Genomic DNA, 27,899 nt, shown 5'->3' on the forward strand with positions numbered 1-27,899 from the left:
AAAGATGTCATCTTGATGGCAGTTTATGTCTCTGTACAATCCAAATATATGCCTCCATGTCAATGGTACCTTCACAATAATGCAAGTTACCCATACCATTTGCAATGATGCACCGCAATACCAGCACAGATGTTTGCTTTTGCACCTGTCGCTGGTGAAACTAAGAACTCGGTGTCCATTTTTTTCCAAAAACAAGGGCTCAAAGGTCACGCACATTCAACAGAGGTCTACTGCCTTGCCCAACACAGACTGAGATTTCTCTGGATTCCCTGAATCTTGTGACAATATTATGTATGGAAGATGATAAAAGGCATAAATCCTTTGCAATCTTGCATTGAGAAATGGGATTTTTTAATTGTTTGACAATTCTCTCATGATATTTGGCACAAAGTTTTGAGCAATGACCCATCTTTGTTTAAAAAGACTGAGAAGCACTTTTACACCCAAACACGATACCCTCAACTATTACCAATTCACCTGCTCATTGTGGACTGTTTCAAAATAGTTGGATTATCTAATTTGGATAATCTTTTCACTTTTATTTGGTCTCTGTCCCTTTTTTGGGGTGTGTTGCAGCCATCAAAATCAAAATTTGTTCGTATTTACAAAATACAATTATGTTGGTCAGTGAAAACATTGGAAAACGTTTGTTTGTACTTTTGTCAGTTAATAAAAGGTTAAATAGAAGGAACAAATCACAGATTCTTGATTTTATTGCATTTTACAAAATGTCCCAACTTTTTCTGATTTGGGGTTGTAATTTAACTGCATTGAACATCCTATTAAAAACAGTTCACACCTTAGTATATAATAAGTGCTCTTTTTAGAAGTATGCTTTTTCACAAGGGCACATTTAATGTCAATGTCACGAAACATGAAACCTGCTAATGTTGACACAACATAATTGAACAATTGCAGGCCAAAATGAGGTTTAAATGCTAACATGACTCAGCTTCAACTCATCTCCTTTATGTTCGAAGTGACGTACATGAGTAAATGATTAAAAAAAGGTCTATTTTTCTATGACTTATTCCTTTAAATTTGCCAGTGTGTTGATTGTTTAAAGATAAATGGATTAAATCTGACGTCTCTGCAGGTTTTGCGGTCACGGGTCACGTGGATGGCGCCAGGAGAAGTCATGTCTACGTGAGTGAAGTGAATCCGGAAGGCCTGGCGTTTATCGAAGGTAACATTTCGATATTTCCTTTGCCTCGATAAAATGCCAAATGTTCTGAATGATTGATGATGTTGAGATTTATTTGTACGATTTGTTTTGTCTTTGCAGGTCTGAGAGCTGGAGATGAGATCTTGACTCTCAATGGCGTGAGTGTGGCCTCTCTCGACCTAGGTCTCATGCAGAGCTTCTTCAGCCAACAGGATCTCCATCTTGTCCTCAGACGTGAAGAATACAGCTCAGATGAGCAGAGCTCTGTTTGGCCAGACTGTGACCCCAGTGAACCGGATCCGGGCCACATCCTTCACCTGGAGCGGTGGACCAATGGTAGGACAGCAGCTGTCTGTATAATGCCCTGTAAACACTACCGTTCAAAATTTTGGGGTCCGGAAAGGTTTTTTAATGTTTCTGTAAGAAGCTTCTTATGGTGACCAGGACTGCATTTCTTTGATACAAAATACAATAAACAGTAATATTATGAAATATTATTCAAATTTAAAAGAACTTTTGCTCACACTTTAGATTAGGGTCCAATTCTCACTATTAACTACGACTTTTGCCTCAATAAACTCCTAATCACTGCATATTAATAGTTGTTAAGTTTATGTATTGGGTAGGATTAAGGGATGTAGAATATGGTCTTGCAGAATAAGGCATTAATATGTGCTTTATAAGTAATAATAAACAGTCAATATCCTAGTAATACACATGCCAATAAACAACTAGTTAATACTGAGAATTGGACCCTAAACTAAAGTGTTACTGAACTTTGTTTCTCTTTTAATATTTCAAAATATTAGGGATGCACCGATATCACAATTTTTGCCGATACTGATATTCGATTATTCTTTATATTTGATAACTGATATATTGGCCGATAAATCTGAATCCAAATTTTTATATAATTTTTGAGAGCCTGATTACAAAAACAAAAATCTCACCATTAAAAGCCATGTCACAAACACACAATAATGATGTTCTCATTATAATTTTATGTAGCCTATATGACAGACTTGCGCTACACATGTTACACTTAACTGTATTTTCCTTTATTGAAGTGATTCCAATCATATTTCCTGCATTTAAAAACCATCATGGTGAACAACGCGCATCTGAAGTGTATCAGCTGAAAGAAACAATCCATTTATTATTGGTTTTTATAAATTGGCCGAATTTTCTTATCGGGCCGATAACGAAAAGATTAAAAATATCAAATATTGTCCAATACAGATATGGGGGCCGATATATGGTGCATCTCTACAAAATGTAATTTATTCCCATGATGCAAAGCTGAATTTTCAGCATCATTACTCCAGTCTTCAGTGTCACATGATCCTTCAGAAATAATTCTAATATATTGATTTAGTAGTCTCAGACGTCAAGGCCAGAGCCGAACATCTGATACATACGTTTTACACACCGGTCTGTTATTGTAGGGACATTGACGTTAACTGTGATTGGTTGCTTCGCATGTCATCCAGACGGCCTCTTAGCGGTCCTTGACCAATGAAAGCAGCTCTGGCTACACGAGACTATTGATTTAGTGCTCAAAGAACATTTCTTATTATTATCAACATTGACAACAGTTGGATTTTTGTGGAAACCTTGATTAAAAAAAATCCGGATTCTTTGATCACTAAAAACCTTACTGACTCCAAACTTTTGAATGGTAGTGTATGTGCCACTTACATCTTTGCGCATTAAATTGCATTTGCCCTGCTATTGCTGCAGAAACCCTACATGACCTGCAGAGGGCGACACTTCTCATTTGCCGTATGACTCTTTTTGGGGTTCTATATATTTCTGCATACTATTTCAGTGTCATATGCCTTTTTTATGGGGATTGGGGGTCTATCAGTGGTCCTAATGTAGTGCCCTTTTCCAAAAAAAAAATGTATGAATATATTTTTTTAATATTTTATTTAATATCATTTTATAATTCATTTAATATTAAATTATATAATTTTTATTTAATTTAAATTCATATTTAATTTAATTATATTTAATTTTATATTTTGTTTAATTTACTTTTACATTTACTTTTATTTTATTTTATTACATTTTTTTATTTTATTTTATTTTGGAAATAGGATTTAAAATCAATTTGGCCAGCCCTCGATCTAAAAGCGCAGACTGCCTGCAGGGCTTGTGGATGTCTGTGACTGTGGGCGGCCCCTGGCTCTTATACACAATGAAATGACTCCCGCTGTCTTTATGATGAGAACCTAATGACGGACGACTTGTTTTACAGCATGATGCTGTCAAAATGCCAAACATAAACTATTATACCACAGGGCTGTTCACAGCCAACAAGGATGTTATTCCCTATAAGGATGACTGTAGAGGGGGTTTGCAATATCATTCTAACCGTAAGCCATGCTAGGTTTTCCCATTTGATGCGATGCCAAGCTTTGTTGAATCCTGCTGAAGTGGACCTGCATGCAGATTTAGTGAGTTCAGATCAATGGCGGTTAATAAAGGTCAAACGCTCTCACGGGTTGACCTCTCCCAAGAGAGTTAATGATCCTTAAGTGTGTTTATTTCACTCTCTATCACCGTGACCCACCATGTCTTACTTAGGTTAAAACAGCCTACTCTTTCAACATCTTTTTCCACCTCTTTCTCTCCCTCAGATCCACCTCAAGAGCAGGAATTTCCCGAGGGCTCCGTGGCGCCTGCTTTGGAGGAGGTGAACGATAAGGCAGAGCGGGGCGAGAAGGTAAGCCGAGGGAATGTCCGAGATTTAGGAGGTGTGTGAGCTGCTTGTGTTGAGAGACTGGCTGGTGTGATCAGGATTACGGTGGGTGTTATGAGGTCAGATGGAGAGAGAGCCGTGCTCAACAGAATTCCACAGGTCTTACTCATACTTGGCGTTTGCAAACAATGTTTTTTGTGTCTTTAATTGCATTGGCAGGTTTAAAATGTACACCTTAGAAATGGAGTGTTGGAAACATTTCTAGGCTTAGCAACATGTTAAGATTAGCATCCTCCTGCAGTGGACAGTGTGTTTTGGTTCGGTGTCATGTGGTCATGTTTTGGTCGGTGAGTCAGAACAGTTGCAGATGAAGATGAAGGGAATTCCTGTCCTCTTTAAGCTGTCATCACTTCATCAGACCCTTAAGGAGATGTTGGTGGGGCTGCTGGGTGACGTGAGCGTGTGTGTGTGAGGTGTGAGTGCGTCTCACTGGTACTGACATCATTTCTCAGGCTTTTTTTTTCTTTGATTTTGTGGGTATGATTGTGCACACTTCACGGTAGCACTGCATAGTAACTTTTAATAATATGTGACAGCAAAACCAGTCGCATGGATCATTTTTTTGAAATTGAGATGTATAAAGCTAGATAAATAAGTTTTCCTTTGATGAATGGTTTGTTAGGATAGGACATTATTTGGCCGATATACAACTATTTGAAAATCTGGAATCTGAGGGAGCAAAAAAATCGAAACATTGAGAAAATCGCCTTTAAAGTTGTCCATTTATGTTCGCGATTGTGCTGCATTCACTCACAAAGATAAATGTTATATATATTTACAGTAGGAAATTTACAAAATATCTTCATGGAACATGATCTTTACTTAATATCCTAATGGTTTTTGGCATAAAAGAAAAATTGATAATTTTGACTCATATTGACCCATATTTGACCCATAACATATTGTTGACTATTACCACAAATATACCTGTGCGACTTGTGACAGGTTTTGTGATCCAGGGTCACATATACTAAACATTATTCATTATTTATAAAAATTCTTGTGTCAACTATAAGTAAACCATTTGTAGTATGCATTTAGGGCAGAAATTTCTGCATATTATAATGATTTCTGAAGGATCATGTGACACTGAAGACTGGAGTAATGGCTGATGAAAATTCAGCTTTGCATCACAGAAATAAATTATATTTTAAAGTATATTTAAATATAATAATATGTTTGCTATTTTTATGAAACATATATATTTATAATACTTTATATAACTATATAAACTAAAAGGTATTTTTTTATATAACATCTTATAAGTATTAGATTTAGAAAAGATAATTGTTATAAACGATATTTCTTATAACTACAAATAACTAAATTTATCTAAATTACCTTTTAACTTCACATTTAAAGTATTTTGTTTTTAGAATGTACATTTTGGCGTACAAGATATTTTGTGTGGGACTATAAAGAATTAAACATTTAATTAATATATACATTTAATTCATATGTATTCAATTCATACATTTAGAAATCCTTATCCTTAGAAATAATATTTTCAAGAGTTATCATTAAGTGTTACCTCTATGATTGTATAACTTGTGTTTCTGCCTATTGGATGCAGTCAGAGACTCTGGGCCATTTTATCTCATGTTGTTGTGTTCTAGTGGTCTATAATTACTATAGGCCTTGAAATGATCTTAATTAATTGTGCATTGTGTGTTAAAATAGGAGGAACGATCACAAACACACTCATCTATGACCTTAAAAAACTCTCCATTGCACTTCATTATGATTGTGCACTTTATGATTATATTGAGTTTTGAAAAGAGTGAACATTTCATGTTTTTTTATAATGTGTTTTTCCCCCCCATCCTTTACGTGCAGAGAGCAGCTCTGCAGAGCCGCCCAGAGGGATTTATCAGTTTGTCAGCACTTTATTACACTCTGACAGCACAGATTACGATGACAAATGGCTTGAATTTTCACCGGTGAAGCTGTTTTTTTTATGCACATGGTGAAGGTGCACCACATTCGCTCTGGAGATAAAGCCTTCAGGAGAGCGTTTGCATTTTTGAGTCAAGCTTTGAGTCAACATTTCTTGCCCTCAGGCACTGCTGGAGCCTGTTTCTTATGGTTCGGTTGTTTTACTCAGCAATGGTGGATTCTATTGGTTAAGAACCAGGTTATTGATACAGGATTGAGTGATTGAATGTGGCTGAGAGCATCATTCATACAGGATTTGGGTGATGGCCCAGACACAGGCTGTGTTAAAATCCCTTTGATTCCAATACAGTTTGATTCAGTCAGCGTATAACACACCATTTAGCATTTATTAAATATAAATATGTCTGCTTTTTTAATACAATGAAATTGCAGAGTAGCTGTAAAAATAACATTAAATCACCATAAAAGTAATCTACATGGCTCATGAACTACACAGAAAAAAAAGTGATGGATTTACAAGATTTAACAATGTACTTTAATTCCACATCAATCAGATAACGTTTACATCGTTGAATTAAGGTATTTTGAATTAAATAATTAAATAATCAAAGCGATTACTAACGAACATTTAGCGAGTAACAGCACATATTAGCATGCTACATGCTAACTCTGCTCTAATACTATGATTGAGTAATCGGACAATATATTCTACGTCGTCTTAAAGGGATAGTTCACCCAAAAATGAAAATTCTGTCAGTATTTACTCACCCTCATGTTGTTCCAACCCCGTAAGACCTTCGTTCATCTTCGGAACATGAATTAAGATATTTTTGATGAAATCTGAGAGCTGGATCACTCCTCCATAGGCTTCTTCGGGGACTGAAACTTGCCAGCCCGAAAAGTTATTAAAGACATTGATAAAATAGTCCAAGTGACTACAGTGGCTCGATCTTAAGTTTATCAAGCGACGAGAATACTTTTTGTGCCCAAAAACAAACAAAAATAACGACTTTATTTCAACTATTCATATCCTTCACTGTGGGCCTCTAGTCAGTTAACGTAGTGTGATTGCGTAGAGCTACGTACAACAACAGAAGCTCTACGCTTTTACACTAGTGAAAAGACTCGAGGCCCACAGAGAAGGAAATGAATAGTTGAAATAAAGTCGTTATTTTTGTTTTTTTTGCGCACAAAAAGTATTCTTGTTGTTTGATCAACTTAAGATTGAGCCACTGTAGTCACTTGGACTATTTTAACGATGCCTTTAATAACTTTCAGGGGCCTGCAAATTCAATCCCTGAAGAAGCCTATAGAGGAGTATGGAGGATTGATCCAGCTCTCAGATTTAATCAAAAATATCATAATTCGTGTACCGAAGATGAACGAAGGTCTTACTGGGTTGGAACAACATGAGGGTGAGTAAATACTGACAGAATTTTCATTTTTGGGTGAACTAACCCTTTAAGTCACACCACAAGAAACGTCTCGGTTACGTATGTAACCCTCATTCCCTGAGTAGGGAACGGAGACGTTACGTCGGATGACGACGAATGGGGTTTCGCTTAGAACACCTATCGACTTCGAGTATTACAAAACGAGCCAATGGCAAAGAAATGCCATGGGTCTGCGGAATTTGCATAGCGTATCTCCGCCTTTCCTCGTGGGTATAAAAGGAGGACGCCGGCAACATGCAGATATGTTTCTTCGCTGAGGAGCCGAGACTGAACACAGGCGATCTCCGCGGCAGAGCGGAAAGTGACAGGAAGACGTAACGTCTCCGTACCCTACTCAGGGAACGAGGGTTACATACGTAACCGAGACGTTCCCTTTCCCTTTTGTCACTCCGAGTTACGTCGGATGACGACGAATGGGGTTACCAGTCTAATCACGCCACCTTCACAGCTGTCTTCCAGTGCCCTGCGTAAATCTGAGATCCCTGTCGTAAAACTAGCAAGGACCCCTATTTAACACAGGAATACCAAGGTACACTGGGGAGCGTATCCCATAGTTTAGAGTAAATATGCAAATATTGCCAGCTCAAACGGGGGGGACTTAGAGAATACACATATGACCCGAAGGATGCATATGGAGAATACTGGGGTGTCCAGCCGCAGGTGGAATATTTCAACCTCAGGGTTGGCAAGGTGGCTTGCCAAGGGAAAGACACATGCTCAGAGAGGCTTACAGTGGAAATACACATGTGGGGGTCACTCAGAGGAGGGACCATGCACACGGGAGGCACCTAGCCGACGCGCAGGCAATAGACACTGGCGCCGACGTCAGGAGTGCTGGAGGAACTCAGGGCTTTCGGAGAAGCTCACCTGAGGAGAATATCGCACGTATCCAGTCCGTGGAGTGGAATGGCGAGCAAGCGAAGACACCTGAGCGGGTCCAGTACTAGCTGGTTGAAGCGAGTATATGAGAGGACACTGGCTCCACTCGGAGATTGTAGAATCTGGCGAATGTGTTAGGTTTCGCCCAGCCTGCAGCTCTGCAGATGTCTGTTAGCGAGGCGCCATGCGCTAGAGCCCAAGAGGACGCCACACTCCGGGTGGAGTGGGCAGTCACACCAAGGGGGCACGGGCGACCTTGCTGCTGGTATGCCAATTAATGGTGTCCACTATCCAGTGAGACAACCTCTGCTTGGAGAGAGCCTTTCCCTTCAGCTTCCCACCATAACAGACAAGAGTTGGTCTGAGGTCCTAAAACACTGCGTTCTGTCTACATAGGTGCGGAGAGCACATACTGGACAGAGCAGTGCCAAGGCTGGGTCTGCTTCCTCCGAGGGCAGCGCTTGCAGGTTCACCACCTGGTCCCGGAAGAGAGTGGTAGGAACCTTGGGCACATATCCAGGCCGGGGTCTCAGGATCACGTGAGAGTAAGCCGGCCCGAACCCCAGGCACGCTTCGTCAACGGAGAATGTGTGCAGGTCCCCTTCCCTCTTGATAGAGGCCAGTGCAACCAGGAGCACTGTCTTCATCGACAGGAGCTTAAGCTCCACTGATTGCAAAGGCTCAAAGGGAGCACTCTGCAGGGCAGTTAGAACCACCGCGAGGTCCCAAGAGGGAACGAGAGGAGGGCGAGGGGGATTCAGTCTCCTCGCTCCTCTCAGGAACCTGATGATCAGGTCGTGCTTCCCCAAGGACTTACCTTCTACCAAGTCATGGAGTGCGGCAATAGCGGCAACATAGACTTTGAGGGTGGAGGGAGACAGCATTCGCTCCAACCCTTCTTGAAGGAAGGAAAGTACGACACCGACCGAGCATCTCCGGGGGTCTTCTCGGCGAGAAGAGCACAAGCTGACGAAGAGGTTCAACTTCAACGTGTAGACGTGTCTCGAGGACGACGCTCTAGCGGAAGTGATGGTAGCCACCACCACAGGGGGTAGGGTACTCAAACCTGCCTGGTCCTGCCCAGGAGCCACACGTGGAGGCTCCAAAGATCGGGACGAGGGTGCCACAGGATGCCCCATCCCTGAGAAAGAAGGTCCTTCCTCAGAGGAATGGGCCAAGGAGGTGCTGTCGCGAGGAGTATGAGTTCGGAGAACCAGGTCCGGGTGGGCCAGTAGGGCGCAACCAGAAGGACCTGCTCCTCGAGCTCCTTGACTTTGCGCAAAATCTGCGCAAGAAGGCTCACTGGGGGAACGCATATTTGCGGCCCCGCGGCCAGCTGTGCGCCAGTGCATCCGTGCTGAGCATGAGGGATGCGGCCCCTCGGTCAGGGAATAATACAGGTCGCAATGGGTCGAGTCGTGGGAGGCAAACAGATCTATCTGTGCGTCCCCGAACTGGTCCCAAATCAGCTGAACCGACTGGGGATGGAGTCGCCATTCTCCAGGGAGGGGCTGAAGCCGTGAGAGCTCGTCGGCTGCACAGTTCAGGACTCCGGGAATGAAAATGGCTCGAAGCGTCCTCAGATGCTTCTGACTCCATAAGAGGAGGTGGCGGGCGAGTTGCGACATATGGCGCGAGCGTAGACCACCTTGACGGTTGATGTGCGTTACTGTGGCGGTATTGTCTGATCGGACTAGTACGTGTTGACCCCTGAGCAACACCCGGAAGCGGTGCAGGGCAAGGCGTACTGCCAGCAACTCGAGGCAATAGACATGCCATACTGCTCAACACTACATGCGAGAATCACTGAGCTTCAGGAGCAACCTTGCTCAACAGCTAAGTGTGAAGAAATTCACTGAACTTCAGGACAATCTCTGCTCAACACCTGGGTGTGATAAATCTCACTGAATTTTTCAGGAGCATTTCTGCTCAACATGAGAGTGAGACAGCATGTCCATTGCGCATGGCGCCCCAGCCCGTGGAGGCATCTGTTGAAACAAAAACATGCCGGGAAGCTCGTTCCAGGGGCACTCGGACCCGTAGAAAACTGAGGTTCTACCACGGGGTGAGTACTGACGGCAGGTCGGAGTAACTGGTACTCGGAGGGTTACTGCCTTGCCCAGCTCGGGACTCGGTCGCAAAGCCAAAGATGAAGCGGTCTCATATGAAGCAATCTGAGCAGCGTACCCCGGCTGCAGATGCCATATGCCCCAGGAACCTCTGAAAAAACTTCAGTGGAACCGCACTCTTGCGCTAGATAGTCTCAGGCAAGTCAGCAATAGCTGAGTGGAGAAGGCGACCAAGTCCATATCGAGAAAAGAGCTCCTCAGCACGCTGGGCAAAGTTTCCCGTTGACCCGAAGGCCCAGACGAACTAGGTGCTGGAGCACTGGGTCCCTGTATTCGCAAACCTGGTCTCAGGAGTGAGCTTCAGACAGCCAGTCACCGAGATAGTTCAGGATGCGAACCCCGTGTTCCCATGGAGAAACAAGGGCTGCCTCAACAACCTTATGAAGGCGCGAGGAGACAGGGCTAACCCGAATGGGAGAACAGCGTACTGATATGCACGCGCCCTGACAGCAAACCGTAGGTATGGTCTGAGTCGAAGGAGAACAGAGACATAAAGTAGGCGTCCTTCAGGTCGATCGCTGCAAACCAATCCTGTGGCATGCATGCGGAATGCAGAAACAGATCCAGAAATGCGTTTGGCCAGGAGCATTTTGAACGGCAGCCTGTGAAGGGAGCGGTTCAGATGCGTAGGTCCAGGATTGGCCGTAACCCACCGGACTTCTCCGGGACAATGAGGTAGGGGCTGTAAACCCGGACCTCATTTCGGATGGAGGGACAGTCTCAATCCCACCCTTCGCCAGTAGGGTAGCAACCTCCGCTCTCATGATAGGGGCATAGCCATTCGACCAAAGAGGAGCGGACTCCCCTGAAGCGGGGAGGAGACCGTGCGAACTGAATCGCATAGCCGATGGTTCGCGCAGAGCAGATAGGGAAGCTCTAGGCAGGTTCCCAACTGTGCCAGCGGCGTCAAGAACCACAGACGTCCCCCCGGTGGTGCAGCGAAGCGGAATGATCGGCCAAGACGTGGGCCTTGGCATCCAGAGACGAGAGAATCAGCTCTTTCTGAATAAGGATTCTTCCCCAGCCCTCTACCGGGGAAAGGAGTGGCCCTGCTACCAACTCCTGGAAAGAACTGAGTCTCATCTCAGAGCAGCCCATCTCAAAAGTGCCGCTTAACCCGGCGTTTAGCGGGGGGCAGGGCTGGAGAGGGCTGTGGCATCCCCCCTACGGTCTTCCAGAGCCAGGCCCGGATGAACGGGCGGGGTTGGAACCGTGGGAGGTTGCTCACGGGCGGTTGAGAACTGTTGGGCAGAAGCACTCAACCGCACCGCCGAAGAGGCCGACCTTGGAGATGGGGGTGTCGAGCAGACGGGTCCGCCCGACATCGGGAACATCAGACCGGTCAGCCCCAGACTGGTGAACATCACCTGACTCCGAGAGCGTACGGCAACTTTCGTCGCTCGGAAAGCAAGGTCAGTGGCGGCGCGCAGCTCAATGAAGAGCCTCCGGTCAGTCCTGCCCTCCTGCATGTCCATGAGCATCTGGGTCAGGTAGACCAGCAGAACAGTCATAGGATGCAGTGAGGCGGCTGCCTGTCCTATGGCACTATAGGATTTCGCCACAGATTAGTGTAGACGAAAAGAACTACAGGCTTTGGACGGGTGCTTAGGATTGCGCCAGGAACAACAGAGCGTTCAACCGGGGGGACCCCAGTGTACCCATGGGCAGCGGCCCCTGAGGGGAGGAAAGGCGGATGAGACCAACGAGAGGACCCGTGTTCTCATCATGCACGTCCGGGAGGAAAGATATTGGGGTTTGCCATGGACGCGGGTCGGCGGCCTCACCCAAAAACCAATCGTCCCGGGAAAGCATGGTCGTCATCTCCGGATCAGACTCAGGCACAGCTGTATGCACACCAGAAGGTGGCAGCTGTGACGAGTCATCATTTCCAAAAGAATCAAGCCCACCTAGTTATGCTGCTACAAACACAGCATCATCCTCTGTAGCTTCAAATGAAAACACACGGGCCACCCGAGGGTAGACTCGTGGAATCATCAGTTCGCTAGCGGGCACCGTCATTAAAGAGGGGGGGCTGGGGCATGGACACAGAGTTGGTGCCTTGTTCCAGACCAACACCCTCAGGTCACCCTGGCCACCAGCCGAAAATCGGGTGGTGGATGAGGGGACTCTCACTCTTGCGAGTTCACCGAGTCTCGACCATATATGACGGGATGATCACGTTCCCAGAGAGAACATGAGTCATCCACGAGCGCTGTTCAAGCATGATCAAAGCCCAAACATACTAGACAGCGCTCGTGCCCATCAGAGTCTGATACCAGTCCGCTGCAACCAGAAATGCACGGGCAAGCCGCCTTTAAAAAGACGTGCCGCGTGCAAGCTCTTTTACGAGAGGAGAAAAAAACTCTGCGATGTTGAAGCGCACAGGGAGACACACACACACTGGCAGATCACTGCACAGATCAGCAGGCACTGTGAGCTCGCTGCCGATCGCCGTCACACCAACACCGGAGAGAGAAGTTCGTCTCGTAGAGCGAAGTCAGAGATGGCTGCGGAGTGAAGAAATACTCTTGGCTCCGAAGCGAAAACATATCTGCATGTTGCCGGCGTCCTCCTTTTATACCCACGAGGTAAGGCGGAGATAGCTATGCAAATTCCGCAGACCCATGGCATTTCTTTGCCATTGGCTCATTTTGTAATACTCGAAGTCGATAGGTGTTCTAAGCGAAACCCCATTCGTCGTCATCCGACGTAACTTGGAGTGACAACGAAAGGGAACATTACAAACGACTTACCTGTGATAGCGGCTGATTTTCGGTCCCGTGTTTCTAGGGAATATCTCGGACGAGCCCCCAGATCTCTTTTCACAAAGCCTATGGAAAAGCCAATGGAAAAATCGAATGGCTTTTTGTTAAGGGAACCAGGGTGATGTGAACTTCCGAGTTGGCCTACAAAAACATATCATCCCTGCAGCACTCTATTAAAACACAGAGAACTTAAAGACAATGTTCTTCTGCTTTGATTTACCTTGTAGAACCCAGAAACGGTGTGTAATCTCTACCAGACGTTCCCTGAAGGATCTGTTCTCGTGCCAGAGGGCCACAGAAACCCTTACTCCACTGAAAATGCCCTTGCCAGATCCTCTCCCCGTCACATGTCCGTCACTGAGCGCCTGCGCATGGTTATGCAAGAGCTGGTGGACACAGAGAAATCTTATGTCAAGGTATAAAATCACAGCTGTGGGACTTTAATTGTGTATTCATTATTTACATTAGAGACATTAATTAATGCTTAATACATTGTTCTATATTGACATTGTCAAACTGTATCATGTGCATCTTACATTGTTTAGGACCTTGGATCTCTGTTTGAGATCTACCTGAAGCCATTACAAAAAGAAACATTCCTCAGTCATGATGAGGTAAGTTTTGAGGTGTAAAATGATGCTGTATACTAAACTAAAACAGCGTCAGAAATTAGCTAATTTTTGCAAATCATGTCCTTAATTTTAAGTCTCCCCTTTTCTGGTAGATGGAGTCTTTGTTCGGCAGCCTGCCTGAGATGCTGGACTTCCAGAGGGTTTTCCTGCAAACCCTAGAGGACAGGACCACTTCCTCACCAGACTACCATGCACTGGAGACGCCAGAGAAAATTAAGGTAAAATATAGTGGTGACATTAAGCCAGATTTTTATGATTAAGTGATGCAAGAAATATTCACTTCCTAGTCTGGATCACTAGAATTAGATATTTCAGAAATACTTTAGCCCTATTCGGATGGGACTAGTTTAACATGGAAAGGTGGAGTAAAGTCATTATTACCAGAGCTTCTCAGTGATTTTAGTCCCGTCTGAATGTGCCATCTCAGTTATCATTAAGGACAATGTCAGTAAAGATTACGGCGACTTTTACCTTCTGTAAAAAGTTTCGGAAAAATTAGCCTACCTCAGGTAATACTAATCCCATGCGAATAGACCCACTGTAAATATGTACGTAAATGATCAGTCATTTCCTGTTTAAAGTAGTTTTCCGCATTTTTTTAAAGTATGGCGGTGCTTGAAAAAGCATTGAGTTGCGGGACAAGTGAGACAAGTCTGTGGCAAAACTGTTTTTCACATAGCCTACCATTCAGATCAAAAAGAAGGTTGAACGCACTTTTTAGAGGCACAACTCTTCTTTTAGCTTTAGATAAGTGCCTATTACCAACATAATCCAATCTGAATTTAATGAATACATCGTTCGACCGGACTTAACTGTTTTATATATATAAATATGTTATATGTGTTTGCACACATGATATCTGGTGACGGCGCTGCGTAATTTGAGTTACCCCTCCCACTTCTGCTAGTTTTACTGAGATATCTTATCCTGTGCGAATTGGCCATATTATTACAGACGTCCTGTGGTAAAATTACATTACTCTATCTACCCTTGTAAAGGGTAGATAGAGTAAGACCCTTCAGACATACCCTGTCTGAATAGGGCTTTTGTCAGCCATTTTAAATTTGTGTTGTTATATATTAAATAACAATTACATAAATATAGAATACATATAGAGCTATTGGTAAGAGTCAAGTCAAAATAGTGTTGACATTGTTACCTAAGACTATTAAAACATTTTGTTAATTGAAATATAGCTGCAATAAAATATATATACTAGATGAAAAACTTAAACTAAAGAAATATGGAAACATTGCTTTGGCAACTAACTAAAAACTAAAACTGAAATAAAAATAAATTAAAACTATTCAACAACCAATGACAATGACCAAACAATTAAAATAAAAGTAAAATGAAAATAATAAAAGCTAATTCAAAATATTAATAAAATCTTAATAGTGTATAAATAATTTTAAGGTTATCACTTACTGTACAGACACCATGCAGGAATTAGACCTTTAATTTGATTTACATCTGACAAATGAAGTGTTTTTCGGTTTGAGGCACATTTTAAATCTTTCTCTTTTAATCTCACATCCAGAAACTCCTCTTCTCCCTGGGCGGATCTTTCTTATACTATGCAGATCACTTTAAGCTTTACAGCGGCTTCTGTGCCAATCACATTAAGGTGCAGAAAGTTCTCGAAAGAGGTAAAACATAAACCTAAGCCTCATCTGACATGTCTTAATTGTACATTTTAACTGGCATCTTGAGCCAAAAGCAGCAGCACCTGGTTTATTTCATTCTCTGATTTGTCTGATGGCAGCAAAAACAGACCGGGCGTTCAAAGAGTTCCTGGAGGCGAGGAACCCCACCAAACAGCACTCGTCCACCCTGGAGTCGTACCTCATCAAACCTGTGCAGAGGGTCCTGAAGTACCCGCTGCTGCTGAGAGAGCTGGTGTCTCTCACCGACCCCGAGAGCGACGAGCGCAGCCACCTCACAGGTGTGCGGACACATAGTTCTCCTAATATGCACGCGGGTTTCTTTCTTTTAATACATCCCAGGCACAATTTAGGGCTTTTCACACTTGAACTAGTTAACCCTGGGTCATTCTAAACCCCGGGTAAGCCGAATACTGGGTTATCTTGCTTCACGTTTCATACTGCTCGTAATTTACCCAGGGTTAATAGTTAATCCTGGGTATTCATAAGTTGCCGTTTCACACTGATACATTCCTAAACGCTTATTTGCATATTTGCGGTGTCATTGTCATTGATTGGACGAATGCAGCATGTGACTTGTTTACATCATAAAGGCTCTAGTATTGCACATCCTCATATTGTATATTGCTGACTGTACCATCAAGTTTACACTGAATGGATGTATAAAGGTGAGAATGAAACGGTCTCTTCTTGAAGGGTTAGTGTTTAGAATGATGGCATCCCAGGTTTAAGTGTAATGTGTAAAGCCCTATAGTGTTTAATCCATTATTGATTCAGTTATGAACTGATCAGTTATTGGTTTGAAATAATCTAATTTCTGTTTTTTTTTTTTTTTTTCTGGTGCAGAGGCATTAAAGGCCATGGAAAAGGTGGCCAGTCACATAAATGAGATGCAGAAGATCTATGAGGACTACGGCACGGTGTTCGACCAACTAGTGGCAGAGCAGAGTGGCCCTGAGAAAGAGGTGCGTACCATTCTAGAATTACTTTTAAATGAATAAAAGGATCATATTATATGACATTTTTCCCCTTTATGATTTTAAAATAAAGCCAATGTGTTCTGTCTCAGGTCACCGAGATCTCCATGGGAGAGTTCATCATTCACAGCTCGGCACTCTGGCAAAACCCTCTTCCCTCTTTGGGCCGCATGAGAAAAGACCCTGAACTCACCCTCTTCCGTAAGTCAGACCTGGTGCATCGGAACTATAAAAACATTGCGGTTTATGGTGTTATATAATGCTCAGTGCACTAATGTGTTTTTATTCGTCCAGTCTTCAAGAGAGCGCTCATTTTGGTGTATCGGGAAAGCAAGCTAAAGAAAAGAATGGTGAGTTGTGGAATGTAGCACATGGTGTATTTTTATTAGGTCTGTCAATTGATAAAAACTTGGTGGATTATTTACATGCTAAATTAATTGAATTATTCACATACATCAGTTTTTGCAGAGGAAAATTCCCCAATTTAAGAACGTTATTGGAGCAGATGGATGTACAGTAGCATTGAATAGACAACAACATTAAGAAGTCTCTTATGCTCACCAAGACTTCATTTACTTATTGTGAAATATTATTACAATTTTAAATAACTAGTTTATACTATTACTAGTAAATACTAGTTTAAATAACATATATTTTAAAATACAATTTATGCATTTTTAGCATAATTATTCCAGTCTTTAGTCACATGATCCTTCAGAAGTAATTCTAATAGGCTGATTTGCTGCTCAAGAAACATTTCTAATCAATGTTGAAAACAACAAAACAAAAACAACAACAAAATTCTTTGATGTATAGAAAGTTCAAAACAAAAAAGTTTATTTGGAATAGATTTTGTTTGTAGTAATATAAATGTATTTACTGTAACTTTTCAGCTTTGCTGAATAAAAGTTTTGTTTTTATATTTTTCAATGTATACACAAATATATTACTAGTTTTATTTTGATACTGGGCATAAGGCTGAAGGATAAAACCTCAAAGATTAAATTACAGAATTTGCATGCCTTTTTCGAGGGCATGATTAATAGTGTTAGTTTTACTATCTAACTAAAGTAACATTAAATTGACAGCCATGTTTTTGTTGTTTGTATGCTTTATACTGACAGCTAATATAACAGGCATTTGAATGTTTTTCCAACTAGACTTCACGGCCCGGGGATCTGGATCCTTTTAAATTCCGCTGGCTCATTCCTGTATCATCCCTTCAGATCCGACCTGGAAATTCAGCAGGTGTGTGTGTGTGTAACATGATCTTCCTGTGTAAACTAAGAGATATCTCTGTTGAACATGAGTTTGACATGGATTAAACAGAAGAGGCAGAGTGTAGATCTAAGACAGACCAAAAGAAATATGGTATTCAAAGGAGGACTTCAAGAACCTCTTAAAAACATCACATCAGAGCTCATCATTTAAAAAATGTGTATCATTAAAGTCTCAAGCCATTTTAAAAGACCCAAACATTGCCAAAATGAAAAATGCAATCCATAACGTGCTTAAACTCCCTTCTCTTGCCTCTTTCAGGGTCAGAGAACCCTTGTGTTTGGGAGGTTGTTCACACCAAGTCTGAAGTGGAGGGACGGCCAGAGATGTTCTTCCAGCTCTGCAGCAGGTAACCGATATTGAAAGCCAAATAAATAAATTATACTAATAAACTCAAATAGAATACAACCTAGAGAAACTAGGTTTCTCTTTTTTTTCTAAAAATAAATAAATAAAACAGTTCACCCAAAAATGAAAATGAATCTTTGAAACGTTATTGATTATAAGAACTTCCATTTTCGGTTGAACTATTGCAGTTTTACACAGTGCTTGAAGTGGGAAAAGAAAGGTGCCGGTACTCTCTTGCATTGGCAAATCATGACATTTGAGATTGTGAAAAACAAAACTTATAACAAAACTTGTTGTTTTATTATTTATTAACAACATAAATGTAGCCTATTAAAACAAGTCGTGCGTGTGTGCACGTGCGTGCGAAAACGGAACTCCTCCAAGTCTGCAAGTCCAAAAATACATTTAGATTATTACATTTTATTTAATTAAATGCATTTATGGTGAGATTATTATATTTTCATGTCAATCTGTGTTTTGACCACGAACCATGAGCTGTCACTTTAATTCACCGCGTGCAGCACAGCAAAAATACACTCGGAACGATCTCTGCACTGCTGTATACGCACAGCACCAGGAGCGCACTGACGGACCGCATGCGCGTGCTGTGTGAAAGCTCGAACCTGTTAACATGGGTGCGGAAAAAATACGCACTGCAAATGAAGTATATCAGCGGGCGTGATACTGGCGCTTTTTCTGTCAGTGGTCCAGTACCGGCTACATGCGAGAAGTAGCGGTACGCAAGAAAAAGTGCAGGTACCCTTAAGAGTAAAATGTAGAAGTGCCGGTACTGCGTACCAGTGAGTACCGCCCCACTTCGAGCACTGGTTTTACAAACGTCGCCGATTTTCAACCCGCTTTGTATTGTTATGATGTCTGTAGTATATGTAGATAAACATTGTTTACTCGTTCTCCATGTTACCTGGATCGACGAGAAATTCACGTTTATTTGACAGCTCCAGGGCTTCTGTGAATGAAAACTACAGATTATACTTCCGCATTTTTGTATCCCCGCCCACGGGCAGTCGGATCGACAGAAGGTGATTAACAGGGGGTTATTAACAGAACAATTATTGTAAGGGTAGGTTTATCTCTGAAATTTGTACTGCACTATGTCTAATCTTGAAACAGCGTTATAGTAAAAGTGGAACACTATAGCAACTGCTTTCTTACCTGTGCGCGACGGCGTTTAGCTTCAGGGCTTTGGGGAGAAGTGACAGAACGGCTATTTCTTTCATTGTTTTCTCCCTCCGTTTGGCCTAAAACACTGTCTTCATGCTCATTTTTAAATGTTGACTACAAATATGGTTTTTCAGATTATTCGTTGCAACGTTCTCTCCATGTTTACGAATCTTTGCAGTCTTTAGCCACTGCCTTAAATGCGCTAGATTCTCCACTGGATATAACTCACTCCTGCTAAACTTTTACTCTTTCAACCAGGAACAATACAAGTCGACCACATTATGACTAAAAGTTTGCAAGCAGTATTTTCTTCTAAAGCAATTCAAAAACAGATACATAACAGACAGGTTGAAGTGTCCTTGGATGGCAACATGCCCAGTGCATTATGGGTGTTGAAGTTTTTCTACCTATTTGGCAAAAAGGAAGACAGCAGCATTTTTTTCTCTGTTCCCTTCGAGGGAACTCAACACTGCGTCGAGAATCGACTCTTTGGGGACGCTCCCTTAGCGTGCGCCTCTGAAGTATGAATGAAACTATTCCAATCCTGATTGGTGTTGCGTCATGACGTAACATGTGACGGCATAACCGGATGCATAAAAGCGACGCCGGCACACACACACACTAGCTTTTCGCTCTTCAGCAAGCGCTCTATGTTACGACTGTCTGTCTTATTTGGTGTTGTTTGTCTATCCCTATATATATTATGGCCAGCCAGCAGTTCAGAATGTGTGTGCACCCCTGTCCTCGTTTTATTACGGTTGGGGACACGCATGTTTTGTGTGTGAACTGTTTGGGAGCGCAGCACGCCCAGGCAGCTCTCGAGGGAGCTGCCTGCGTACACTGTGAAGCACTACCCATGAGGGTGCTGCGCTCCCGGCTGGCGTGCTTTGATAAGCTCGGTCAGGCTCGCGTTCCCCGCGGTTCTGGTCCCGCGTCTGTTGAGGCGGCGCAGCGACTCAGATCGTGGGGTTTGCAGCGGGATCTTGCAGATGAGAATGAGACTGCTGCGGCACTTTCTCATTCTTCATCTGAAGATCCCGAAGCCCCTGTGAGTGGTGCAGAAGCCCGCGCTGCGGCTTCTTCTGCCCACGACCAGGTCCCGGTGCTTGAGCTCTCTGCTTCCGAGGAGGCAGAGGTGATCAGCATCGAGGATGACCGTGAGTCGAGCGCGCCAGTTCACGGCCAAGCTTATGAGGAGGTTGTGACTCGTGCCGTGGCCAGACTTAACATCAGCTGGCCACAAGATGAGCAGGGAACGCAAGTCGTAAGCAAGTTAGACGAGCGTTTCCTGCGGCACAGGTCACAGCCTCAGCGCCGGGGTTTGCCGTTTTTCCCCGATCTCCACAAAGAGATCTCGAGATCGTGGGATAAACCGCATTCGTCCCGTGTCTCCCGTCCATCTGTTGTCGATTATAGCAATGTTGTGGGGGCACGGGATATGGGTTATGGGAAGATGCCTAAAGTCGAAGAAGCTCTAGCCGGTTATCTATCTCCTGAGTCGGCATCTTCCCTTAAAACCCCTGCGCTGCCTAGTAAGCCCTGCAGAGATACATCTGCTTTAATAGGCAGGGCTTACATGGCGGCAGGTCGGGCTGGTTCATGTCTGCACTCTATGGCTATCTTGCAGGCATACCAGGCCGATCTCCTGAAAGATTTGGACGAGGGGGAGGGGCCAACTCCTGAAGCTATTTCAGAGTTGCGCAAAGCCACAGATTTGTCTCTCCGGGCCACTAAAGAGACGGCCCGCGCTATTGGCCGCTCTATGGAAGCTATGGTGGCCACGAAGAGGCATCTGTGGCTCAATTTATCTGGTCTAAAGGAGAAAGATAAATCTGTTCTGCTGGATGCGCCGCTTTCGCCTTCTGGCCTGTTCGGCGACGCCGTTACATCGGTCGTCGACAGGTTTCAGGAGGCGAAGAAGCAATCTGCGGCGTTCCAGCAGTTCCTCCCCCGAAAATCGAAGTCCAAATCGAGTAGGGTGGGGCAAGAACATCAGCCCCAGCCATCAACCAGCTCCTCACACCGGGCAGAGCAAAGGGAGAGCGTTTCCTCGAGAACCCCTCCTCCGGGAGCTTGGCAACGGAGGAAACGCTCCCAGCAGAAGCCCCCCAGCCAGAAGGGCGATTTAAGGGATGTCCTTTAGGCTAGGAGGGCTTCAGGAAAGAGGTCCTAGCCAGAGTGGTGGGACCTCTGAGGGCTGTCCCCTCCATTGTAGAACAACCGAGGTTGTTCTCACAGCGGAGCCCTCTAGGAAACGATGTGAGTTGCCCGCCGTCGGTGACGCTTCGGGCCGCATCATATTCCAGCGAACGCACTGGGGGTCGTTTTTCTCGAAAAATAAAAAACGAGCATCAGTTATGGTCACGAAAACCGTATCGACTACACCCTGCCGGTCTTCCGCTTCAGGGGGTCGAGAAGGGTGCTCGAAAAACACCAGAGGCCAGTCTCGAGAGGCTGGTTCCCTTAGTAGATTTTGTAGAGGCATGGTATCATCTTCCCAACATATCTGCATGGGTCCTGCATATAATAAAGTCAGGGTACAGACTGCAGTTCGGGCACCGCCCCCCCAAATTTTCTGGGGTGGTGCAGACTACAGTGGTTCCAGAGCAGGCTCAGGTGATGGAACAAGAAGTGCAATCTCTGCTGCTAAAGGAGGCCATAGAACGTGTTCCTCATTCAGACAGGGAGTCCGGATTTTACAGCCGGTACTTTATAGTTCCAAAGAAGGATGGGGGGTTGAGGCCAATTCTAGATCTCAGGGTTTTGAACCTGTCTCTGATGAAGCTCAGGTTCAAAATGCTCACTATTCCTGTCATCGTGAGTCAAATCAGATCCGAGGACTGGTTTGTCACGATAGATCTAAAAGACGCCTATTTTCACGTATCCATCCTTCCATGTCACAGGAGGTTCCTGAGGTTCGCTTTCGGGGGCGAAGCTTACCAATATCGGGTTCTTCCGTTCGGCCTAGCACTCTCTCCCCGCACATTCACCAAATGTATGGATGCAGCACTTGCTCCACTGAGACTTCAGGGCATCCGCATACTGAATTACATCGACGACTGGCTCATTCTGGCCCAGTCTCGAGAAATGGCAGTTCGGCATCGAGATGTCGTCCTTGGCCACATTCAAAAATTGGGGTTGAGACTCAACACAAAGAAGAGTGTGTTAGAACCGTCCCAGTCCACAACGTTTCTAGGCGTTGTGTGGAACTCGACTACGATGCAGGCACGCTTGTCTCCGGCGCGTATCGAGTCCATTCTGGCGATGGTGTCCAAGTTATAGCTAGGCCAGGCCACTACTGTAAAGCAATTCCAAAGAATGCTGGGCCTCATGGCAGCGGCATCCAACATTATACCTTTGGGCCTTCTACACATGAGGCCCCTTCAGTGGTGGCTGAAAGCCAAGGGGTTTTCCCCCAAGGGGAATCCATTTCGTATGATCAGAGTAACGCGCAGATGCCTTCGTTCTCTAATAATATGGAAGAAACCTTGGTTCCTGTCCCAAGGGCCAGTGTTAGGAGCGTCATGTCGCCGGAAAACCGTTTCGACAGACGCCTCCCTCACTGGCTGGGGCGCGGTCATGGACGGCCGCTTTGCCAGGGGTCTGTGGCAGGACCATCATCATTCTTGGCACATAAATTGTCTAGAGATGTTGGCTGTGTTCAGGGCTCTGAGGAGCTTCCTTCCAGACATCAAGGGTTACCATGTCCTAGTACGATCGGACAATACATCAGTGGTAGCTTATCTAAACCGACAAGGGGGACTCAGATCGCGCCCTCTGTGCAGACTGGCGCATCAGGTTATTCTCTGGTCCCAAGGGAAAATACTGTCTATCAGAGCTATGCATATTCCGGGGGTTCAGAATCAGGGAGCAGACATCCTGTCGAGGCAGGGGCTGAGGCCCGGGGAATGGAGACTTCATCCAGATGTGGTGAAGTTGATATGGGAGAGGTTTGGGCCCATGGAAGTGGATGTATTCACGCCTCGAGAGACGTCCCACTGCCCACTTTGGTTCTCCCTCTCACATCCAGCCCCACTGGGGTTGGATGCAATGGTACAGGCCTGGCCGAGGCTTCGCCTGTACGCATTTCCCCCGATCGCTCTGCTTCCGGCAGTCCAGGAGAGGGTCCGTCAGGAGGGCATCAGTCTACTTCTGGTTGCCCCAATGTGGCCGACCCGAGTATGGTTTTCAAATATAATTTTGCTCCTGATAGCTCAGCCATGGCAGATTCCTCTGAGGAGGGATCTATTGTCTCAGGTGGAGGGCACAATCTTCCACCCTCAACCAGAGCTGTGGAAACTGTGGGCCTGGCCTCTGAGGGGGTTCAGTACCTAAACGCTGGTCTATCAGCCGGGGTGGTTGAAACCATACTTAGCTCTAGGGCTCTGTCTACTAGGAGATTATATGGCCTCAAGTGGAATGTTTTCGTTACTTGGTGTGGAGAACATAATTTAGACCCAGTTAACTGCCCGGTGGCTTCAGTTCTGGAGTTTCTTCAAGATCGTTTCTCTGCGGGTCTCTCCCCTTCCACGCTTAAGGTGTACGTGGCTGCCATTGCGGCTTTCCATGCGCCATTAAGTGATGGGCCTCTGGGGAGGCACCAGCTGGTCATTCGTTTTCTCCGTGGTACTTGGAGGATGAGACCGACAACCAGGTCCAGGGTTCCTGCCTGGGACCTGGCAGTGGTTCTGGAAGGGTTATCCCTGGCCCCCTTCGAACCTCTTCAGTCGGCTTCGCCTAAAGATCTTACCTACAAATTGGTCTTTCTCTTAGCCATCACCTCTCTTAAGAGGGTGGGAGATCTCCAAGCCCTGGCAGTGACACAAGCTTGCTTGGAGTTTGCCCCTGGCAAGGTTAAGGCCTTTTTGCACCCGAGACCGGGCTATGTGCCTAAAGTGCCTGCTAATACGGCTAGGTCTACGACCCTTCAGGCTTTCCATCCTCCACCTCATGTGTCGGCAGAAGAAGAGAAGCTTCATTTGCTCTGCCCCGTCAGAGCTTTGAGTATTTATCTCGAGAGGTCCTCTTCTTGGAGGAGGTCGGACCAACTGTTAGTGTGTTTCGGGTCACCTAGGAGAGGGCTCCCGGCATCCAAGCAAACCATTAGTAATTGGATTGTGCAGGCTATTGCCTTGGCTTATGAGGTGCGCAATTTGCCTTCACCTCTGGCCATAAGGGCTCATTCTACTAGAGGCATAGCGTCCTCTAGGGCCCTCCTCTCGGGAGTTCCCCTCCAGGAGATCTGTGAGGCAGCCGGTTGGGCTACCCCACACACTTTTATTAGGTTCTATAGTCTGCACCTCCCCAGTACGCCTGGCGCACGTGTGCTCTCGTCCTGCTGAGTGCCTGAATCAGTTTCACTCCTGGGCAGGCCTGTCTTCGGTGCGTGGCCTAGTGGGCATTCGTTCCCCAAAGAGTCGATTCTCGACGCAGTGTTGAGTTCCCTCGAAAGGGAACGTCTCGGGTTATGACTATAACCCTTGTTCCCTGAGAAGGGAACGAGACACTGCGTCGTCCTGCCACGCCCCTCGAGGCCTTAGAGCGTCTTGCTTCATCGCTAGGCTAGTGTGTGTGTGTGCCGGCGTCGCTTTTATGCATCCGGTTATGCCGTCACATGTTACGTCATGACACAACACCAATCAGGATTGGAATAGTTTCATTCATACTTCAGAGGCGCACGCTAAGGGAGCGTCCCCAAAGAGTCGATTCTCGACGTAGTGTCTCGTTCCCTTCTCAGGGAACAAGGGTTATAGTCATAACCCGAGACGTTTTCTCTAGTCAGGTAGCTCAGATTTTTTTTTTTGCCTTTCTACTGTATAGGCAGCCATGTTTTATTGAAATCCCATTTTGCCAGCAGTGAAGTTCCCGTTTAACTGTGGTAAAATCACTGTAATCCCTTAAAGAAAAAGAGGGAAACTTTAGCATAAATTTATAAAAGAGTACTAATTATGGGAATAATATTCTTTAAAAGAACAATGTAATGTTTTCAGACACTTAATAGCATGATCATGGCAATTAAATTAAATTTATTTTAAATATATTTGTAATTACACATTTGCATGCATCACTTAAAATAAATCATCTCTAGATGTAATATTTAAACACTCAGTTAAACTCAAGCCTTTACATGTAGTCAACCCATCAAAATAAGTGTACTTCTTTAAAGCATGACATACGATTATTAAAGCCTTTTAAACTCCTTTTAAAAGTGTAGATAAGTGTGTCCAGAAACATAGCCATGAAAGTGTATTCTCTTAAAGTACACTTAATTGGCCTTTTATTTCATTTATATAATCTGCAAGTAAAGTTCTTTAAAAAAAATACTTTTAAGATTTGAAATACACTACAAGTGCGCATTGTAAAATACATTAAGCACATTTCAAATGTTCTGTGGTCTTGTTTTGTTTGTTTGCAGTAATCTGGAGAACAAGGCCAGTGCAGTGAGGACCATCCGCACCCTCTTGAGAGAGAACGCCAAGCGGACGGCTCCGGTTGAGCGCAGATTCAGAGATGAATTCAAAGATGTAAACTCTAACTTCACCTTCCCCAGGAGGAGCCATCCAGGAGCACTAAGAACAAACTCCTGGCAGAGGCTGCCGCCACAGCCAAAGACTCGAGACCCGGACGAGGGCCGACTGCTTGACGGATACGCTCATTCTGAGCCGCCCATCCCGAGCCGAGGCGAGAACTCTGCTCTGAGCAAGAGCTCCACGCTGTGCTCCCTGACCAGCTCCCTGGAAGCTCAACTCCAGAGGCTGAACTTTGTAGAAGAACCGCAAGGAATGAGCAAGAGCAGTTCCAGCAGCCTTCAGGGCAATCAGGTGACTCTGCTGGAGGACTCTCCAGGGATGGACCTCAACACCCTGCTGGCCAGGGACTACAGCGTGCAGAGCCTGGGATTGTTTTTATGACACGGTCATGGGCATCCAAAAAGCTGCCATTCCAAGCCTATAGAGGAAGTTGGTGCTATGAACATTAAAATGCACTAACACATAATTATCGTGCCTTGATATGAAAAGCTCTGACCCAGACAGTTTTATATCTGTAGCTCTGTTGCCAAATCTAGTGAGCTGACTACTTAAGACAGCATATAGTTATGCTGACTCCTGAGGTACTTTGCTTTGATCAAGTTCTAAGGCAGCATTACATGTATTCTTCATATATATATATATATATATATACTTATTTAACACTGAGAAGAACACTACCGGTCAGAAATGTTTGGAAGTAAGTAATGAAAAAAATAAGTAATTTTTTTGAAAGAAGTCTCTTATGCTCACCAAATCTGCATTTATTTGATCAAAAATACAGTAAAAAATTCAGTAATATTTCAATTTAAATTTCTTTTTTATTAATATATTTTAAAATAAAATTTATTGATGTGATGGCAAAGCATCACATCTTAGACTGGAGCAATGATGCTGAAAATTCAGCCTTGCATCACAGGAATAAATTACATTTTAAACTATAAAATTGTAAAAAATAAATTGTTTTAATTTGTAATAATATTATAATTCATGTACTATGCAATGATTTATTCATATATGTATTACTGTATTTTTGATCAAATAAATGAAGCCTTGCAAAAAACAAATTATTGAATCCCCTCAAAAATTAAGGACCATGTATCTTACAGTCTTGGAAAACCTGGATATACGAGGATACATAATTTAAAAAATAATTTTATAAACATCATGGACATTTTTATAAAGAATATATATTCGCCAAGCCCTAAAGTATTTTTTCGGCGAGAAATTGTGAAAAAATAAAAATGTGAAATACTAAAACAATAAATCATGAACGACTGGAAAGGTCATTCAATAAATAAATTCAGTAAATTAATTGGTTTAAAAGAGTGGGGTCGCTGAATAACATCCAGCTCTTAAAACATTTGGAGTTCTGAATCTTATTTTAATATATTTATATTTATTTTAATCTCTGGACACTATGGTAGCCTGTTTCTGCCACGTAATTAGTCTTTTTTTATTTCTTGCAATTATGACTATTTCTCGGAATTGTGAGTTTGTAAACTTCAGGAAAAAAAGAGTCAGAATTGAAAAAAAAAAGTTGCAATTACCTATAAATTAAAATATATTTTTTAAATACATAAAAATGATCCTAGTTTTTGCAGCAGATGTACCAGAGAAACCTGTTAGCGTACATGGGGGCCCTTCAAATAGAAAGGTTTCTGTCCCAAATCAGTCACTTATGAGGTTTCATCTGGTTAGTCAGCTCACTGGGGTTTGGAACAGAGCCACTATGTGAATGAACAATGATAATCCTGCATTAAATCCAGAGCAGAGTTTGCCTATCTCAAGGCCCTCGAGGTCCACTTTCCTGCAGAGTTTAGCTAATCGAGGTCTTCAGGATCCTTTCAGGCAGGAGAGTTCCATCAGTGTTGGAGCTAAAGTGGATCTTGATGGCCAGAGCATTCCATATGGGCTGACACATGTATTATTAATAATACACGAGCAAAGACTGTTTCACTGTATGTAAATACTGCAGCTTTACATACGTATTGCTTTTTCGACAAAGGCCTTTCTCAGCTCAGTACTGAAATGGCTGGGCAAGTTTTTTAAACCCGAAGTTTGAATATGAAATGTTTTTTTTCCTAAATTATACTTGTACATGTTTCTTACAGAAGTTTTGTGTGCACATTTGTAATTTTTTTATTACTATTATTAAAAGGCATGTTTTACATTCCTTAAGTTAAAAACTTAAGTTTTCTTTGTTGTTTAAGCTTGAAAATACTGTTATTACTGTTAA

General features: G+C 43.8%; 1 protein-coding gene across 4 annotated transcripts in view; it reads left to right on the top strand.

Moving 5' to 3' along the window:
• Positions 1-26,287, top strand: part of tiam2b (TIAM Rac1 associated GEF 2b) — a 62,771-nt gene extending 36,484 nt beyond the window's left edge. For all 4 annotated transcript variants that reach the window (XM_077220438.1, XM_077220439.1, XM_077220436.1 and 1 more), the window contains 14 exons: positions 1,097-1,186; positions 1,286-1,501; positions 3,808-3,893; positions 13,280-13,468; positions 13,598-13,666; positions 13,777-13,902; positions 15,225-15,333; positions 15,450-15,629; positions 16,195-16,313; positions 16,418-16,526; positions 16,620-16,675; positions 17,486-17,573; positions 17,865-17,952; positions 25,549-26,287. In XM_077220438.1, the coding sequence (XP_077076553.1) occupies positions 1,097-1,186; positions 1,286-1,501; positions 3,808-3,893; positions 13,280-13,468; positions 13,598-13,666; positions 13,777-13,902; positions 15,225-15,333; positions 15,450-15,629; positions 16,195-16,313; positions 16,418-16,526; positions 16,620-16,675; positions 17,486-17,573; positions 17,865-17,952; positions 25,549-26,044 (2,021 nt within the window). In that variant the 3' untranslated portion in view covers positions 26,045-26,287. The remainder of the gene's footprint in view (positions 1-1,096; positions 1,187-1,285; positions 1,502-3,807; positions 3,894-13,279; positions 13,469-13,597; positions 13,667-13,776; positions 13,903-15,224; positions 15,334-15,449; positions 15,630-16,194; positions 16,314-16,417; positions 16,527-16,619; positions 16,676-17,485; positions 17,574-17,864; positions 17,953-25,548) is intronic.
• Positions 26,288-27,899: the final 1,612 nt, after the last annotated feature.

This window comes from Siphateles boraxobius, unplaced genomic scaffold, assembly GCF_051911475.1.
Source record: "Siphateles boraxobius isolate OS27281-9 unplaced genomic scaffold, OSU_SipBor_1 8, whole genome shotgun sequence".
NCBI classification, from domain to species: Eukaryota; Metazoa; Chordata; class Actinopteri; order Cypriniformes; family Leuciscidae; genus Siphateles; species Siphateles boraxobius.